An 18160-nucleotide genomic window follows, 5' to 3' on the forward strand; every position below is an offset into this window, starting at 1 on the left:
GATTTCACAGTAAAGTCCAGATTTCTGGCTCCTTTTGAGACACAGAAAGCACTGGCTATACCAGGCCTTCACGTGGGAATCTCAAGGGCAACCTGACTGTCCCCTTCAGGGAAGGCTGTGCCCTCCAGGCACCCACGGTTGGTACAATCTCGGCCCTTCTTACAGCCCACCTGCTCTACACTTCAGTATTCCTGTCTGGAGGTCACAGGCATTAGGATTTGTGACTTGGTTGTCCCTGGCTGGTGTTCCAAAGGGAGGCTGCAGCTATTCTTATCTAATCCTTTGTTTGTCTTCAAAAGCCCCAAGTTACAGAGCGCCCAAGAGTGGTTCATGTGGTTACCTGGGCTGGGTGGACCCACCTGACTGCCACCGAGCAGCAAGAGGACAGCAGACACACAGCTCCCTTGCCCGCTCTGCTGTGCTAGCCATGGGGCTGTCTCCAACTGGGTGCTCACGGTTTGGGCACCCACTTCTCTTGCTTGTGGTTCTTCCCAAGCAGTTAAGCTTGCTAGCTCTTCAGGGGCAGGGCCCGTGTCTTTCTCCACCAAAGAATCCAGTGCAAGGGGTCCAGGGAAAGGGGCCCGTTGTGTTGGTGGTGGTTGGCCACCCAACAGACTGTTAAAGGAGGGCTTCTCATCCCCAGAGTAATTCTGCAGGCAGAAAGTACAGCAGCTCTTTCTCCTTCTATCAGCCCAGCAAGCAGCAGCTCTGAGAAGCTACTAGTAGCTGTGCCTGCTTGGCCTGGCAAGGGAGAGCCCAGACGGCGGCGGGGGAGATTCCCTGAATGCTCCCACCTGCTCCTGGGCACCAACTGCAAGTGCCCAGCCAGCACAAGGGGCCTGAGGGGGCGCTGAGATGCCCTCTCCTCCCCCATCCCCCCATGGACTCTAACATCTCTCCAGGTGAGCACTGGGATGACAGGCCAGTCTGCAATCCCAGCTGCACTGGCCGAGGGCCGTGAACATTCTGTCACTTTTTGCTAGTCCCATCCCTTACCACCCGGTTTTCCTCACCTGGTTCCAGGACCTGTGCTTTCTGACATAGAATGCGTGAGGAGCCATCCTGCCAGACTGGCCATAGCCCTGCTCCTCTGAGCCGCTAACACATGTGCCCTTGACCCCAGCAGCCCAATTGGTTCTACAATCCCAGCCAAACACTTTCTACAGACACAATAACAAAACTACCATTCACAGAGCACCAGCCCTGCACTGGGCCTTCTCATGGGCTTTATCTCATTTCAGATCCCACAGCAACCCTCAGGGAAAGTAATACTATTCCAGTTGACAGACCAGTAAATGGGCCCAAAAAGATGGCACTGAGAGTGAGCTGGGACCTGACTGTGCATCTATGTGTTCCAAAGGCAATGCCCCTTCCTCTCTGTGTTGCCAGCAGCCCTCACCCCTGGGGAAGCACCATCGTGCCCCCAGCTAAGCATCACAGATTCTCAGATTTCTTCTGCAAAGAAGGGAAAAGGTGGGGTGTGGGAAGGAGGAGGCAGAGAAAGCGGACACACTCAGGGGTCTGCCCTGTGCCTTGTTGCTGAAATTAAAGTCATTCCTGTCCTGCCTCTCCCATTCAGGAGGAGCTGAACCCCTCCCCTCCACACCTGCCAGCATACCAGGGCTTTCTATAAGGGGCTGGGGGGATACATGCACGTTTCTCCCGGTGCACGTTTTCCTCGACATCCTACTTCCAACTGGTTCTCTTCTCTCATACTGTCACACGGGTCTGTCCCAGCAACTCCTTTCTCCCCAATCTCCATGGCTCCAACCACGGACCACAGCCCCTGTCCCTGGCTTTCTCCCTGACATCACTCACCAACACAGACACCGAAGATTCCTAACACACTATGAGGAGGGAAATGCCACAGCAAACAGCCGAGAAATGAGCATTAGACATGCCTGTTAACAGGCCATCAACCATGCCCACTTCTCTCCTTTGGTCAATCGACCCAGCAGCAGGTCACCATGAGAACCCCTAATATCAATGATGAGTGCACTTCAAAATTCAGAATGTTGACCTTGCCTGGAGTCAAGCAGACTTTTCACTTTTCTCAATGCTCTGTGTGGCCCATATCCTTACATTGGCTAAGACTCATCCGTTTCCCTGTCTAAGCAGCAGTCACTGGGTACCTTCTGGTGCCCAGCTCTCTGCTAGACAGCCCCTCTGGGGCCCAGCCCTATGAGGGAGGAAAAGGAGAGAACTGCAACCCAGAATATTCCCCATGCTTAATTATTATAGTAACCTTGTAGGTCAAGTGTCATTTTAAAGCCACTGTACAGAGAGGGAAGCAAAGCTCAGAAAGCCTCATGGTGAGGACACAGGACCTGAACCAGGTCTGTCTGGAACTCTGCCCCATTGACCACACCACAGAAGGGTTAAGGGGATCTTGGGGTCCTATGGACGTTGCTCTTCCAGTTACCAAGCAGGGAGGCACAGGCAGCCTGCCCAGCCCCTCGTGCTCCCTGCAGGTGTGTTAGCAGAGACAGGACCATGGGATCCAGGGGGGTGTCCTGCATTCCCCAGATGATCTCTCAAAGGTGCCCAGTCCACATTCCCCCTTCCCACCTGATCCTCAATGGCGATGTTCATCAAGTCCACCCTTTGTCATGTTCTTGGAGGAAAATGGGCTTCCCCTTGATCTGTCAAGAACAAGCTTCCTCCTCCTCCCAACAGCACATAGTAGAACAGAGCTGGGCTGTGAGTCAAGGAGTTCTGAGCTCACATCCCAGCTCTGTCACATAATCTGGGAGCATGAGCAGGTCCTACAACCACCAGTTTCCAATGCTCTGTGATAGCCCTTCCTTCCTAGCATTGCTGAGATTGGGTGAATCAGTGGGTCCTACATAAGCAAGCTTGATAAATAAAGGCCGGTTCCATCTTTCCCTCTGTTCCACATCCCCCTCCTCACCACTTTCACCCCAAAGTTGAGCCAGGTTGAAACAAAGTAGGAGAAAGGAGGTGCCTGGTCCTCATCATCCACACACCTGCAGGACACCTGCTTGCTCCTAGGAAGCTCGTCTGCACACTGGGACATGGAAGACAGATTACAAAATGCCCCAAGTCACTACCCTTTAGTGTACTACCCTCTTTGCATTGTGACTTTGCACTTCCCCCAAGAGGAGTGTCCCAGGAGGCTCCCTCCTCTGCCCCTTAAATCTGGGCTGATCTCTTGGCTTGCTTTGGCCAAGAGATTGTACAAAAGCAATAAGGCACCAGGTCTGAGCCTGGGCCTCAAGTAGCCTGGAGCACTTGCATTTGCTCTCTTGGAACTCTGCTGCTGTCACATGAGTAAATGTGGATGAGCATGTACCATGAGAGACCCAAGGCCTCATCACCCCATCACCCTAAAACTGCCCTCCTAACTGGCCAGCCCAGCTGAATGGCCAGCTGACCACAGATGCATCAGCAAGCCCAGACAAGATCAGGCATGGCTACCCCAGGTCTGCTGACTGCCAGACTTAGGAATAACAACAAAGGCTTATTGTTTCATGACACTGAGTTTGGGGTGGTTTGATGGCGGGTGTCTGAGGCCAAGTTCTTGGTGGCACCAAGCAAAGGCACACTGGGAGCAATGCAGAAGACGGCAACAGAAAGCTTCTCTGTGGGTTTCTCTGTGGGCTGCATGGCACAGAGAGCTTTTCTGAGATGAATCCAGGCAATTGGAATAACCTGGCCTCACCTCTGCCTCTCTTAACACAGCTCAGCCTTCCTCTGGCTTCCTGCAACGCTGGGGAAATTCTGCTGCTTCACTTCTGGGCTCCCCACCCCGCCCTTCAATCAACAAATGGGCTGACTCACCACCTCAGGGGAGGCCCCCCAGGCGGAACACCCTTGGGGATCCAGGAGCAGAAAGGGTAATTGAGTCATTCCACTGCTACAGGCTGTTTCCCTTTGTAAATACGTATTTCTCATGTTTGCTGCCTCCCCAGCCAGAAGGGGCTGAGAGACGCCCACAGGGAGGAAGTGACAGTTTGCTGGCTATTTAATGGCCCACAAAGGAAGAAGGAAAGAATACCAGGTGTCTCCAGACCTGCACTTCACGTTCATGATCTCACTCTTTGACCCCAGGAAGAGGCAGAAAGGCCTCCCAGACAGCCAAGTAAGACCTTCCTGAGCACCAGGAATGGGATGGCATGATTCAAGATGCAACTCAAAATAGAAACAGCACTCAAGCAGAAAACAAACACCAAAAGACCCAGAAACATTCAAGCATTGTCCCTTGATGAGAGCTTGGATGCCTGTTTAAAATATTAAAAACTCAAACATTAAATGCTTTCAAAACACTATCTTACTCAGGTGCCCCTGCTTAGCTACAGTATTAAGAATGTGTTTTAGGGCGCCTGGGTGGCGCAGTCGGTTAAGCGTCCGACTTCAGCCAGGTCACGATCTCGCGGTCTGTGAGTTCGAGCCCCGCGTCAGGCTCTGGGCTGATGGCTCAGAGCCTGGAGCCTGCTTCCGATTCTGTGTCTCCCTCTCTCTCTGCCCCTCCCCCATTCATGCTCTGTCTCTCTCTGTCCCAAAAATAAAAATAAAAAACATTGGAAAAAAAAAAAAAAAAGAATGTGTTTTGTCTGCCCACTAGGCAATCCAGCTTCTAGAGAATGTTTGCATGCAGCCGAGGTCAGAGCTCCTGGGATTGATTGCACCCTTCATCCACCCATGTGCCAATCATCATCCATAGGCTCTGAAAAGGTGATTCACAAAGATGAACATGTCCCACCTCCTAACCTCACACGTTCCAAGGCCCCATGGGGAGGGGAGTACAGATGACAAGTAGTCACAGCAAGAGTAGTGGGTACCGCGGATGCCCCCGGATGACAAAAGGCAATAGAGGTGTGCTAGGAATGTGGAAGGTCCCACAGGGAGGGAGCCCACAACGGCTTCCCCAGTACGCATGGGGGTCCACAAGGATCAAGGGCAGTGCAGACAGAGAAAGAAGGGGACAGCGGCCATGTGGAGTCTCTGTTCTCTTCCCCATCTCAGCCCCAGGCCACCAGTTCTGGCTGCCTTGAGCATCCCTGAGCTCCAAACCTACCAGAACAAACTCAACACAGTATCTTTTCCTCATAAGCTTATTTCTAAGAATTTCGGGGGGGGGGGGGGGGGGGCGGGGGGCAGGGGGAGGAAGCATTTCTCAGACTCATAGCACTTTTGCTGAAGTACTAAGGCTTTAAAATCCGTAAACAGTAGGATATAATTAAATGCAAATGCAGGGCCACATTTAAAAATTAATCTTCTATAATTAATTAGTAATTTAAAATATTCTGGTAAATGATACTTAAATGGCACAGAATTATCCTAGCTCTGAGTGATAAAGTCGCCTGCTGAAGCTTTACCATGTTGGAGTAAGAAATATTTGCATATATCATGTGGGACAACAGAACACTGAGATTACTTAATTTTCCTTTGCTATAAATGTATTAAAAAAGCACAGTCTTTATATTCAAATTGTGGGAGCAAACTCACTTGCTGCAGCAAACTCTGAGAAGCAATTGATTCAAAGCCAGGAGTTAACCCAGCCTGTGCTTCTAGTAAGGATTAAATTGGCCTCCAGCCACACTCCTTGCCTGGGAAGCCAGTCTGAGCAGAGTTGAGGAGAAATTTGGGGAGTGGCCTTTTCCACCTCCGTCCCTTCTAGTCACCGGTGCCTCACAATCTGGGTGAAAGGGGACCCCCAGTCCCAAGCAATGGGGAGCTGTCCTACCAATAGGCCGCTCCTCTCACTGTTTTTCTCTCCCATCCTTCTGGCTACAGAAAGAGATCACCGATATCTAACTGCAAAAGCTAACTGCCACCTGCTGTAACCATCACTTGCCATTTCTCTCCCAACACTGCAATGCCTTCCCCAGACTGCTCTGCCACCAGCAATGCCTTTACCCTGGTGTGTGTGTGTGTGTGTGTGTGTGTGTGTGTGTGTGCGCACATATTTATGTATAGGTGTGGGGGCTGAGGGGCTGTCTGTTAGGCTGTGCTCGTCTGAGGGTCTGCTTGTACGAGCTATGAGGCTGGTTAGCCGTATCATTGCATCAGCCTGTGTCTGTGTGCGTGTGTGTGTGCATATGCGTGTGTGTGTTTGTGCCTGTGTCACAAATGTCTAGTCTCCCACACTGGCCTGCATGGCTGCTTATCGTCAGTCCTCTCCCAACACACTCACCTCTCTGCACACTGCTCCCCCTACCCCGTGCCAAAGCTGGGCCTGGGAATGTCCCACCCACAGGGGCAGCCACTGCCATTTGCCGACCCACCCAGGCCTAAGGCAGGGTTCTTAAGCAAACTTCACCCTTCCCAATAGCAGAAGTTTTAAGACCAAGGCCCTTGCTGACAGGCTGGCCGAGGACTTGAAGACAAGCTGAAAAGGCAACGAAGGTACACACAAGGCAACAAAGGTACACACAAGCTCTTTCTATTAGAGGTAAGAAATATAAAATATCCATGCATTTATTCCCTCAGCAGCCATTGTGGGCTAGCCTTGTGCTGCTCTTGAAAGACACAAAGGTGGACACCACCCAGCCCTGTCCATGAGGGGCTCACTTTCTTGTGGGAGGGACAGGGTGCCCAATATCTACAGGCTGCACCGAGCTGGATGGTGTGCGAGCTGCCGGGACCTGCTGGCTGCTGTCTGCCTCAGGAACTGGGCAACTCTTCTCCAAGAGTGCACAAATGTTTCAAATACTTTGTTTCTTACTCTTTCCAGAAAAATGAAAGAGACAGGGAGGGAAGGGAGAGGAGGAAACAAGGAGGATACAATAGGAAAGAGGGAGGCCTAAGTCCATCTAGAGGCAGGGGCACACAAATGACAAAAAAGAGCTGAAAGAACAAAGTCCTAGAGTACCCCACCCCCACCTCCGGAGGAATCCTCAGTGGATGAGAGCTCTGGGGTGTGCCACCTAGGCCAGCCACTGCGAATGCCCAACACGACTATGGTCATGGTGGTGGTAGCCACAATATTTAACATCATGTGGGTCTCCAGGAGGAGACACCACCTCTGTGTCCCCAGCCAGTACTTGATATGGCTCCTGGTCCATAGTAGGCACCCAATCTGTAGTAAATGGTTGGGTGTTTAGGTAGGAGGATGGATAGATGGATGGAAGGATGGATGGATGGATGGATGGATGGATGGATGGATGGATACACGCATGCATGCATGGACAGACGGACACATGGACAGATGATGGACAGATGGATGGAATCACCTCCAGGAAGACGAGATGAAGCCCAGGACCAAAACTGAGTGTGCAGTGTTGGTCTCCCCATCAAACCTGGCCCAAGAAGAAGGGACAATAAGACATACATACCCTTCTCAGCACTGGGGCCGTGGTTATGGAATGCACTGTAAGGTGTTAGCCTCAAAGACTCCGAAAAGGACACCAAGAACAAACTGGTCCTGAAGTTTAGACTCCCCACCTTGGATCAGGGACCCCTTCCTGCTGATACCCCAGACTCAGCCTCAGCCACTCTCCACCCTGTACATCCATTGCTGAAACCACATGATGCACAAGTCCCTGAAAACACTGGGGCTCTCCAGACTTCTGTCCCCCAGCATCCCCTTTGGCCATGGAGTTAATGAAGGTTCATTCCTGTAGACCCAGCCCCAGTGTCACCTACTCCAGGAAGCATCCCTGAGCATCTGGCCACCCCCATCTCTCCCTGGCAAGAGGGCATTGCTTCATCCTTGGCACTCTCACAGAACCTGGTCCACACCTCTGCTCTGACAGGTGAAGGAGTCTGTTCACACCTCTCTCCTCCCCACCAAACTGGGAGCTCCATGTGAGCAGGGACAACAGCCTCAGTGCCCAGCACAAAACTTGACATGGCACTCAGGCTCATTAAATTCTAGAGAAATGAAAGATGGAACCCACAGACAGAAGGAAGAAGGTTCCAACAGCCACAGACAGGATTCCCAGGCAAAGCCTCTGCCCTCAGCCCCTCTCAGGACTCCCACGGCCCTGGAGTGAGGGGAGGACACTCACATCCCCAAACCCCTAGCGGGTGGTTCAGGCTGACAGGCTACATGGGGACAGCAGCATAGTGGGTATCACTGCATAATGAAGCCCCACTTAGCAGTCAGTGGTCTACAGACATATCAAGGCCCAGCTGAGGATAGAATGAGTCCAACTCACTTCCCAGTTAGGGTGATTAAAAAGTGCTGTCTACCCTTACTCAGAGATCCAATGGCAATCCCAGAGCAAAACAAGCCTTTCAGGAAGAAGGATTCTCTATCGCCTGTGCCCTCAGCAGTCCCCAAGGGCACTCCACAGTGGGCTCCAGGTCTGGGACCAAGGGACCAGAGTGCTGTCACCCCTGAGCCCAGTTTCCCCAAGGGGGGCCTTTTAAAAACAACGCACTAGTGTGGTGGTTGTGTAGACTGTGATAAAAAGATCCCAGAGGAGGGAATGTGGATTCAAGACTGAGTGATGGAAGGTGAGGGGATCTTGAGGTGGGGCCTGTTATATGAGCCCACGTGCCTCCCCCCATGGCCTCGGCCTGCTTGTTCTGCTGACACCCACCCACTACCAAGGCCAGACTCCCCCACGGCTCCCAGCCAGGATGGCTTCTCATAAAGTGGGATCACAGAGATGCCGGTGGTGCGTGGGCCCCCAGGCTGAGCCTCCCACAGGGAATGCACACATCCTGGACACTGGACAGAGACACAGCTCCCAACACAGCATGTGGACAGCCTGGCAAGTCCCAGGCGGCCAAGTCCACATCATACAGAATCTGTCACTAGCGATAGCGAAAGTGCCAGCCTTCCCAACAGATTCACATGTAGCAAAATGTAGAAGATTCAGGCAGAACCATGTTTCTCCCTCCTCCCATCAGCCGGGCTTTTTGAGTGGGGAAGGGAGAAATTACAGTCAGGAGAGCTACATACCCCACCACTACTGTCCTGACTGGGTATAATATCCACGTGTCTTCAATAGCTGTGGGGCTCTCAGGCCATTTACTGCCCCATAACAGTGTTCTGAGTTTCTTAAAATTTAGGATCTGTCCCATCAGTGGATCAGCCTTGCTAACACCCTCTATCCTCATTATAACAAACAAGAGGTGGGCTCGGTCTGCTCAGAAAGCCCAAGCAAGGCCTCCAGGCAGTGAATGAAGGTTTTGTGCAGTGATGACCTCCCCAGGTCTCTCCCAGAGGATCTTCTGGACTAGCCAGCCATACATGTCACATTCACCTTCCTTCTCCTACTGTGTTTAGTAGATGCCCTAAAATTCTTTGAGCATAAGCACCCTAAAATCCTCTGCCAGACCTTGGACAGAGGCAGTTGAGCCATATCCCCCAGCACGAAGGGAGCATAGCCACACTGACCTACCACCGGCACTATAATATTCTCTCCTCCCAACAACATGGCAAATGGGGACCCTGGAGTGGGTCAAATCTGGTTTTGACTCCTGCCCAATTACCCGGTGGCTACTTACGTGACCTAAAGCCAATCATTTAACTTCCTCAGCTTCACTTGCCCCATTTGCGGACCATGACAATTAGGGAAAGCACACAAAGGGCCAGGACCATGGTGGGTACCCAGGAAATGAAGCCTCCCCACCCCCACCCCAGGCATATGAGATCAAAAACCAAGACCCTGACCAGCTGGAGCTGAAGGCAACAAAGCCCAGGTGCCCTCCTTCCCCACAGCCTCCGGCCAGCACTCCCAGGGGCTTGTCACTCTTGCCCTGCATTCAGAGTAGCCCCTCCTGGGGCGTCCCCAGCTCTGCAGCACCCAGCAAAGCAAAGACTTTGCAAACACAGTCGGGGGGGGGTGGGGGGGGTAAGGGGGGGGAAATCAAGAAGGCAACAGGCCAAAGCCAAGCCAAGTATTTCCAACACTGCAGAAGTTTGCATAATTATCCACTTGGAAATAATATCTTTAGGCCAGTCTTGTTGGCATCTTAAATCCTTGCAGGGCCTAGAAACAGAGCAAGGGCTGAATTCATCTGGAAGGGAAACAGTGAATATGATGTTTCCTAAAAAGCTATGTACCAAATGCTTTACCATCGCTCTAGTCTCCTTCATCCCTACTTTACAGATGAAGAAACTGAGGTCTCACTGGTGAGGCAAATCACCCAAGGTCACAACGATACTAAGTGGAGGAGTTGGGACTTGACCCCAAATCTGCTGAACTCCGAAACCAATACTCTTCCCACTCCCAAGCTTAGCAGCAGAGCAGTGACAAGGCAGAAAGGAAGCAAGCAGAGGAGGCAAGATGTGGGCAAGAAGAGAGAGGAAGAAGCCCAGCAACAGAATTAGTGGACACCATCACCAGAGCAGACTCCGGCCGGGGGAATTTAGCAAGGACAAAAGCTTTCCTGTGAGCAGACACCGACACATGTGCCGCTGGGAACATTCTGAGAAAGCCTGGATGCATTAGAGCCGATCCCGGGCTGCCCATTACTGGCCTGAATCACTTCCTACAGGGAAACGTGTTCCCGAGAAAATGCCGGGCGCCGACAGGACATCACAGCCTGGCTGACCACCAGCGTGATCTGGGCACTGATTAGGCCAAGAGCGGCAGGGCTGGCAGCCAACTGCACCAAATTAAGCGTTCCGAATTTTAAGTTCTCCGGCGGTAGTCTCCGTGCCGGTTCCTGATGCGTAAGGTAGCATTCTGAGTAATAATTAATTAGAGGGGAAAGCTGAATAAGCAACCAAAGTACATCAACTGGAATTAGTATAATTCTTTCCCTTCATTTTCCTTTCAATCAGAGAGAGCCAAACAGGTGACTGGGGTTGGAAAGGAAATCGCAGGGAGCATTTGGGCACCGGGCGACCCCTCTGGTCCACCCCTCCTCCCAGGCACACCACACCCCCAGCACAGCCCCCGCCCCCAGAAACCAACCCAGGCCAGAGAGGCACCTGCCGCGTCCAGCTCGTCACCTTTCTGCCATCAGGCCGCCAGGGCTGGCACCATGAGCCAACTCAGAGAGTATTTCTCGTTGCCTATTCTCAAGACACCAAATTCTTTGTTAAGCTGCTGGGCCCTGTCTTCATTAGAAGGCCCTAACCCCTGATAGAGGTGTTTAAAAAAAATGCACTGATTAGCCCAGGCACCAAAAATACAAGGACGCACACCAACTATCATTTGAGATTATGCAGCCAACACCTCCTCCAGGTGCTAACAAATACCAAGGCAGAGCTGCCCACCTCTGCAGAGAGCTGGAAATTTATTTTATCCCTAGAGGCTTACACCTGTCAGCAAAGAGAGGAAAATTAAAACACCACCACCACAAACAAACCACAGCCTGGGTTTGGCCTCAGGTATCCCTGGCAGAGACTTGTAAACGGGCTTCCCGCCAGCTGCCCCCAGCCTCTCAGGGTCCATGAAGGCCTTGGGTCACCTGCTGGGGATCAGTCGGGAGCCAGGTTGTGCTCGGGGTCTCTTTCTGGAACATGCTGTGGGCCCAGCACCCAGGAGTCCCCACGTCCAGTTTGCTCCTGCACGAGTGGGCTGTGCCTGGCGGCCACCTGGGCCACCCCACAACACCCCGGGGAGAGGCTCCTGCGGCCCCAGGCCCCACCACCTACCTCATTGATGAAGGAGTGGGCCCCCTGCGGGCTGAGCAGAAGGATGGCTCGGCGTAGTGTGTCCCGGTAGCGGTTCAGCTCCTCCGTCTTCATCGTGGTGAAGAGACTGGTGAACACGTGGCTAATGTTCTTGTCCACCTTTTGCAAAGAGACGTCAAGGCCCAGCCGTGAGGCCTGATCCAGAAAGCTTTGGAGCCCACGGATATCTAAGCAGTGGAGAAGGGGGAGGAAAGAGTGAGCTTTAAGCAGGAAGGGTCTAACTCCAATGCTCCGCACCAGGTACAGGCCGCTGCCACAAGCCACGGCTCACGTCTGCCACAGTGACCACTGAACAGAGATGGAAAACACTCACACATCTGTTTGGCCCCAGGGTGAGTGTCTCCCACCATGAGGAGCATGGCCCACCATCCAAAAGGTCCTGTGGCCGGAAAACCCTTTGTGATGACCTCCCTTTCTCTCCCTATTGCTTCCACCCAACGGGAGCGAAAGTTCTAGCAGTTCTGTCCTCCACACCTGAGCTGCCCCCTCTACAGGATGCTCTGGGCCTGCCCATGTCACACAAGGTTCTCTCTCCCAGAGCCTGGGATGCCCATGGGCCACCATGGGCACACCCTGCCCCATCCACTCCCCCAGAATCAAATTCACAGTACACAGTATTAATTCAACCAGAGCGCCTTTCCCAACCCATTGCTCTCCCAGACTTTCCCTTCATGCCCATTCCACAAACTTCTTGAGCTTGCCAGGCACCATGCAAGCTGCTATAGTGAACCCTCAGCTGCCCACCTTTCCAGGATGACAGATTCACCAGTAAGTCTAGTCCCAGCGAGACGTAACAAGAGTGGTTATGGAAAACCAGACACAGTGCCAGGGAGGAGACCAGGGCACCATGGAAGTCATGACTGGGGTCCTGGGGGGAAATGTGCAGGGGATCCCAATTTTTTTTTTTTAATTTTTTTTTTTCAACGTTTTTTTATTTTTATTTTTGGGACAGAGAGAGACATAGCATGAACGGGGGAGGGCCAGAGAGAGAGGGAGACACAGAATCGGAAACAGGCTCCAGGCTCTGAGCCATCAGCCCAGAGCCTGACGCGGGGCTCGAACTCACGGACCGCGAGATCGTGACCTGGCTGAAGTCGGACGCTTAACCGACTGCGCCACCCAGGCGCCCCAGGGGATCCCAATTTACCACCACGAGGGAAGCCCTGGAATAGGCTCTAGGAACTTGCCATGGACTCTGACACTTAGAATTTTGGATAGTTCCTTAAACACATGGGCAAATCTTCCATTCACTTTGCGCCTCAATTTGCTCATCTATAAACTGGGGATGTAAATTTCTGACTTCCATTTTCACAGGACTACGAGGAACCACAATTCTTCAGGGTCCCAGTTGTTTGTGTCCCAGGGGCCGGCACCTAGGAGGCACAAAGAACCAACCTCCTAATGGTTCGCGGGGAGGGCACAGTAGTGCCCCAATAAGAGCCCTGAGAGCCTTTCTAGGGATGGCAAATGCAGGACTAATATTCAATCCTGTGGCACCTGTATTCAAGTCCAGCCATGACCTCAGCCAGCTTTGCCCATTGGCAACCAGGCCCCTGAAGCACAGACACTTACCCAGAGCTGCTTGCCTGCAATGCACGGGGGTCCCAGTGCTGCTCTGCCCACTGAGTCACACAGGAAAATGGCACCAGGCAGCAGGTCAGTCTCTCTTCATCAAGCCCTTGCCCCCTCCCCCAAAGCTATGAAGTATGAAAAGGTAACAGAGATCCTGCCACAGCGCCAGAGGCTCCCGACACACAGGCCCCTGGCTATCGACACCCCTCAGATTCCCAGGGAGGCCACGCAGTCCTCACAGCCTGCTTGGGCCCTTAGAGACCTGGAGTCCCAAAGCCTCTTGAAAGAGAAGCTAAAAGAGGTTTTTAAGAAGTCGTCTTAACCGAACAGAGGGAATGACAGGGCAGAGGTGCAGAGATGGCTCAGGGTGTGGAGGTGCAACAGGTGGAGGGGACCCCCAGCTAAAAAACTCAGTCAACCCCAGCCACGCCCTCTCCTGAGCACAGCACAACTCACACCCGCCAATAATAAGCTTGAACACCTCGGCCCAAGCAGACACCCAGGTCCAGCAGCCGCTCCCATGCTAGGCAGGCAACAGCCTTCTATCTGTGCCCAGGATGGTCTCCCCCTGGATCTGGGCTGTTCAACAGAGCAACCACTAGCTACATGGGGCTGTTTAAATTTAAACTTAGATTCATTAAAGTTAAATAACATTATACCTCAGTTCCTCAGTCACACTAGCCACATTTTAGGTACTTACCCACCACATCTGGCTGGTGGCTACCATAGCGGGCACCACAGATAGCCATCATCTATAATGGATCACTGCAGAAGTTCTATTGCATGGTACTGCCTGAGAAACTATCTCGTAAACAGCATGGTGTAAATGATGTTCCCAAATATGGGAGATCAGCTGTATTTAGGCTCCTGGTAATGGCCTCCCTCTTCCTGTGCCTCGTGCCCTGTCACTCTGAAGACCCTTCGAGCCTCTACTCTGGGACACACGACCTGCTCTGACCTATAAGACAGCTGTGACTTGGTGCAAGCAGAGGTCTGAATAAGCATTTGTGCATTCTGCTTCCGCTCTTGGAGCCTGCCACCACCATGAGAATACCCGGGGCTGGCCTGCTGAAGGGATGCGGACACACGTGGAGACTCAGGTGGGCCCCCAGGCAGCCACCCTCAGTCACAAGTCAACCGCATCCAGCTACTCGAGCGAGCCTAGAGCAGAACTGTCCAGTTGATCTACAGACGCACAACAAATAATAAATGACTTGTTCTAAGCCACTAAATCTTGGGATAGTGTGTTTCTCAGCAATGCATACTGACAGAGCGAGTTGATCAGACATCTTTATCTCATATAGCGTATGAGAACTTCAATGAAAGAACAGGGCTTATGTCTTAAAAGTAACTCCACACACAGCTTTCCCAAGGCACTGCCCACGTGGAGCTGAGCGTGAGCCAGATCAGGCAAGGTCACAGCCTCTGTGGCCCTATCCCTTCACCTGGACACCAACAGCCTCACTGCCCCCATGGCTTAATCTGACCCAGATGTGAGCACAGCTGACAAGACACTGAGGGCTGATTGGGACAGGCATGAAGGTGGCACCCTCAGACCCATATCTACCAGTTCCCACTCCTCTTCTGCACCTTGCAAGGCCATCACAAGTCTTTAAAGTGGCAGAGGGGCACCTGGGTGGCTCAGTCAGTTGGGCATCCAACTTTGGCTCAGGACATGATCTCACAGTTCATGGGTTCAAGCCTGGCATAGGGCTGTGTGCTGACAGCTCAGAGCCTGGAGCCTGCTTCAGATTCTGTGTCCCCCTCTCTCGCTCTGCCCCTTCCCTATTCTCTCTCTCTCTCTCTCTCTCTCTCTCAAAAACTGAATAAACATTTAAAAAAATTTTTAAGTGGCAGAGACTAACCATGTCTGCAGAGGCATGCTTTCTGCACCTGCACATGAGCACATGCACAATGAGGGCTCCAGCATGGCTCTGTGTCCATGCCCTTGTGTCCATGAGTCCAATAGGGCTCTAGGGACCTCATACGTCATGCCAGCATGGCTAGTCCTCCCAAACAGGGCGAGAAGTCCCCTGAGGTCCCTTCCCTGAGGTCCCCCTGCCTAAAACCATCTCAACCTATAGGACTGTTCCACTTTCTTAGGGAACAGGAGGTGCCACTGTGTGCAGGCAACTGTCTTGGGACCCCCAAGTAGACACAAGGACATGCACACATGGAAAATACAAGTTGTCAGAGCTCCTGCACACCTTCACCTGCTCTGCTTCTGCCTACTCAGATGGACTGAGCCATCACAGAGAATTTAAGTTCCCTGTCAGCAGCTGGCTCCTCACCCCTGGAACAAGTGAGGAGGGCTGAAGGCACACTCCCCAGGGACCACAGCCCCTGGCTATAACCACCTGCTCCCACTTGGCTGAAAAGGTCAGCTCTCAGCCTCTGAAGCTCTTATTCAACTGCACATGGTGAGGGCTGGGAGCAGAGAAACATGTGAGAGCTTATGCTAACTTTGCAGCCCTCCTGACATTCCCCAGGAACAGGGCCAAGGAAGCCCACTTCTCCAACACAAGTCCTTTTCTCCCTACAAGAGACTGGGTTTGCAATGCCCCCTACCCCCATCCCCTCAAGAAATCCATCTCTCCACTGCTGCTCCCCAGGAAGGGAAATTCTCCAAGAAGGTAGACTAGGGAACAGAACTGGGGCTACTCCCATGAGCAGCAGAGTGTGCACCCCAGGAGCCCCTTGGCCCCCCTGGAGTTCTGGACCTTGGCCCAGTTCCTCCCCTGCAAGGTCCCTGTGCATAATGCCAGCCCAGGCACCACTCCTAGTGCACCTCCTCCAACCAGACCCACCCCCACTGGGCAGGGAGCTGATGGGATATCCCCAGCCCCAGCCCCAGCCCAGAAAGGGCAGGAAGAGGTAAATGCCCCACAGTTGTCCAAGGCCACAAGGAGAGGCATAAACCACGAAAGAGGGCATCGGTCACCCATGAGGATGGGGAGAGGGTCCCAGGAGAGGCATCCAGCTCCCCAGAGAAAAAAAAAACAGTATAGGGAGCATAGGCAAGTGCACTCCTGTGAGGAATGTGATACGACGCTGCCCCACCACAGGCCTCAGCTTCCTTGGCCCGCCCTACGGGCTCTCAAGTCTTTCTAATATCTGAAACTGAACAAGCCATCCAGTGGAAATTTATTCATCCCTTATTTTCTCCTATATTAACTAAGAGCTTTCTCCATGTTGGTCCCTCTCCTAGGTGCTGAGAAACAAGAATGAATGAGCCCACGGTGTTCCTGCTGTCAAAGAACTTACATTTCAGGGGCTGGAGAACAGACCGGAACAAATAAACACCATGCTAAATAGATAATTTCCAACAGTGGTAAGAGCTCTGAAGAAAATAGATGTTGGGCTGGAGGAAACTGCAGGAGCTGGGGGTGGGAAAAGCCTCTGCAAGGAGCATCAGTGAAAGAAGACAGCTCTGGAAATCTCTCAGAGAAGAACGCTGCAGACAGAAGAAACAGCATGTGGAAAGTTCCAGAATGAGGCATCTGCGACACTACAGGAAGAGGGCCTTGCTCACTTCACGATGGGGGCCAGGAATAGGGAGGACCAAGAAGCCCGAATGGTGGAGCTGCAAGGGAAGGAAGCTGGGTTCCATGGGCACCGGGGAGCACCTCCCACAAGTGGAGGAGGGAGAGACACAGGTCCCAAGCGCCCGAGTCCTGGACCTCCTCCCTCAACACACCAGCTTCCTAACTGAAGGCCCATGTGCCCTCTGGCACTTCCCCACCACTCACCTCTCTGTCCAGTGCCACCCACACCATGCTGCTCTAAAGTTCATGCCCATGTCATCAGCAAACAGGGATCCTCCTCTTCATATTCCACAGTGCCCAGCCTGGAGCACTGGTCTGTGAAGGCCTCGCCTCCCTGGGCTTCCCGACACCGTGTGCTCCTTCTGCTCCCACTGTTCCCCAGTCCCATCCCCCAACACACACTCCTGTCCCCATTCCCAGATACTCCTCGGCTTCCCTCTGGCATCACCCTGGCCAGTCCAGGTGGGAGAACATCAACACCAGACACACAATCCATCCCCACAACCCCTTTCCAGTTTCGGGTACCATCAATACCTCCCCTGGGACTTCTGCCACAGCCTCCTAAGAGGTTCCCCCAACCCTGGGGTCTTCCCCTCCAATACCTTATGCCAGGATGGCTTCTAAGTTCACATCTGCTCACAAAAGAGCCCTCCTCTAAAACTTTCCATGAATAACACAAGTTTATTTTAAAGTTGCCAGGAAATTAACATCCTCAAAAGTATCAATCAATTACAAACAAACAAAAAGCCTTCTAGAGACTCTATTATTGTACATAAAGAAACCCCATACACCTTAGCCTGTGCATAAAAGACTCTGTGGCCCTAATAGCTTTGTCTGTGTTGCTTTTGTATCACCAACACCTACTTCCAACACCACCACCAGAAACCATGCACCTAAACTCCAGGAGAAGAAGCTCTTTGCCCTTCCCTGGACATTCCCCATAAACACACACACACACACACACACACACACACACACACACACACATTCATACCCCCACTCATGAGTGCATACTCTCTGCTCCCAATTGGGGTGCTCCCAATTGCAAATTGACACAGCCCCCCCCCTCCGTCAAAACCTAGTGAAAGTCATGCTCCCCTCAGAGTTTCAAAACTCATGGACATGGGAAGCAGAAACTAGGGCTTTCCCATTTCTCTCTCCCATCCCCGGGCTCAGTGCCTAGCACAGGCTCAGGGACAGTGTAAGTTTGTGGAATCAAACTGACCCAGAGCAAGAACCAGCCTGAAGCCCCGCATATCTTCCGCAACCACGCAATGTCATGTACTTGGTAGAAGCCCAGCCATTGGCAAGGAATTGAAATTGGGCAAAAGTTTTTTTTCAAAATCTAAGGTTGTAGCTGTGATTATCCCACCACTCCTTCTGGAAAAAAAAAATCAGATAATCATGGGTACTTTAAATACTTTCATTCTGGAAAGTAATTGAAACAAAAGAACACATTTCAAATTGCTTCTCCTACTAT

The 18160-nt window shown here is 52.3% G+C and overlaps 1 protein-coding gene across 4 annotated transcripts in view; it reads right to left on the reverse strand.

Annotated features, from left to right (window-relative positions):
• Window positions 1–18160, reverse strand: part of GRID1 (glutamate ionotropic receptor delta type subunit 1) — a 703858-nt gene that overhangs the window by 462144 nt on the left and 223554 nt on the right. For all 4 annotated transcript variants that reach the window (XM_058696896.1, XM_058696895.1, XM_058696897.1 and 1 more), the window contains one exon: window positions 11525–11730. In XM_058696896.1, coding sequence (XP_058552879.1) covers window positions 11525–11730 — 206 coding nt within the window. The remainder of the gene's footprint in view (window positions 1–11524; window positions 11731–18160) is intronic.

Source organism: Neofelis nebulosa, chromosome 13 (assembly GCF_028018385.1).
Source record: "Neofelis nebulosa isolate mNeoNeb1 chromosome 13, mNeoNeb1.pri, whole genome shotgun sequence".
Taxonomy (NCBI): domain Eukaryota; kingdom Metazoa; phylum Chordata; class Mammalia; order Carnivora; family Felidae; genus Neofelis; species Neofelis nebulosa.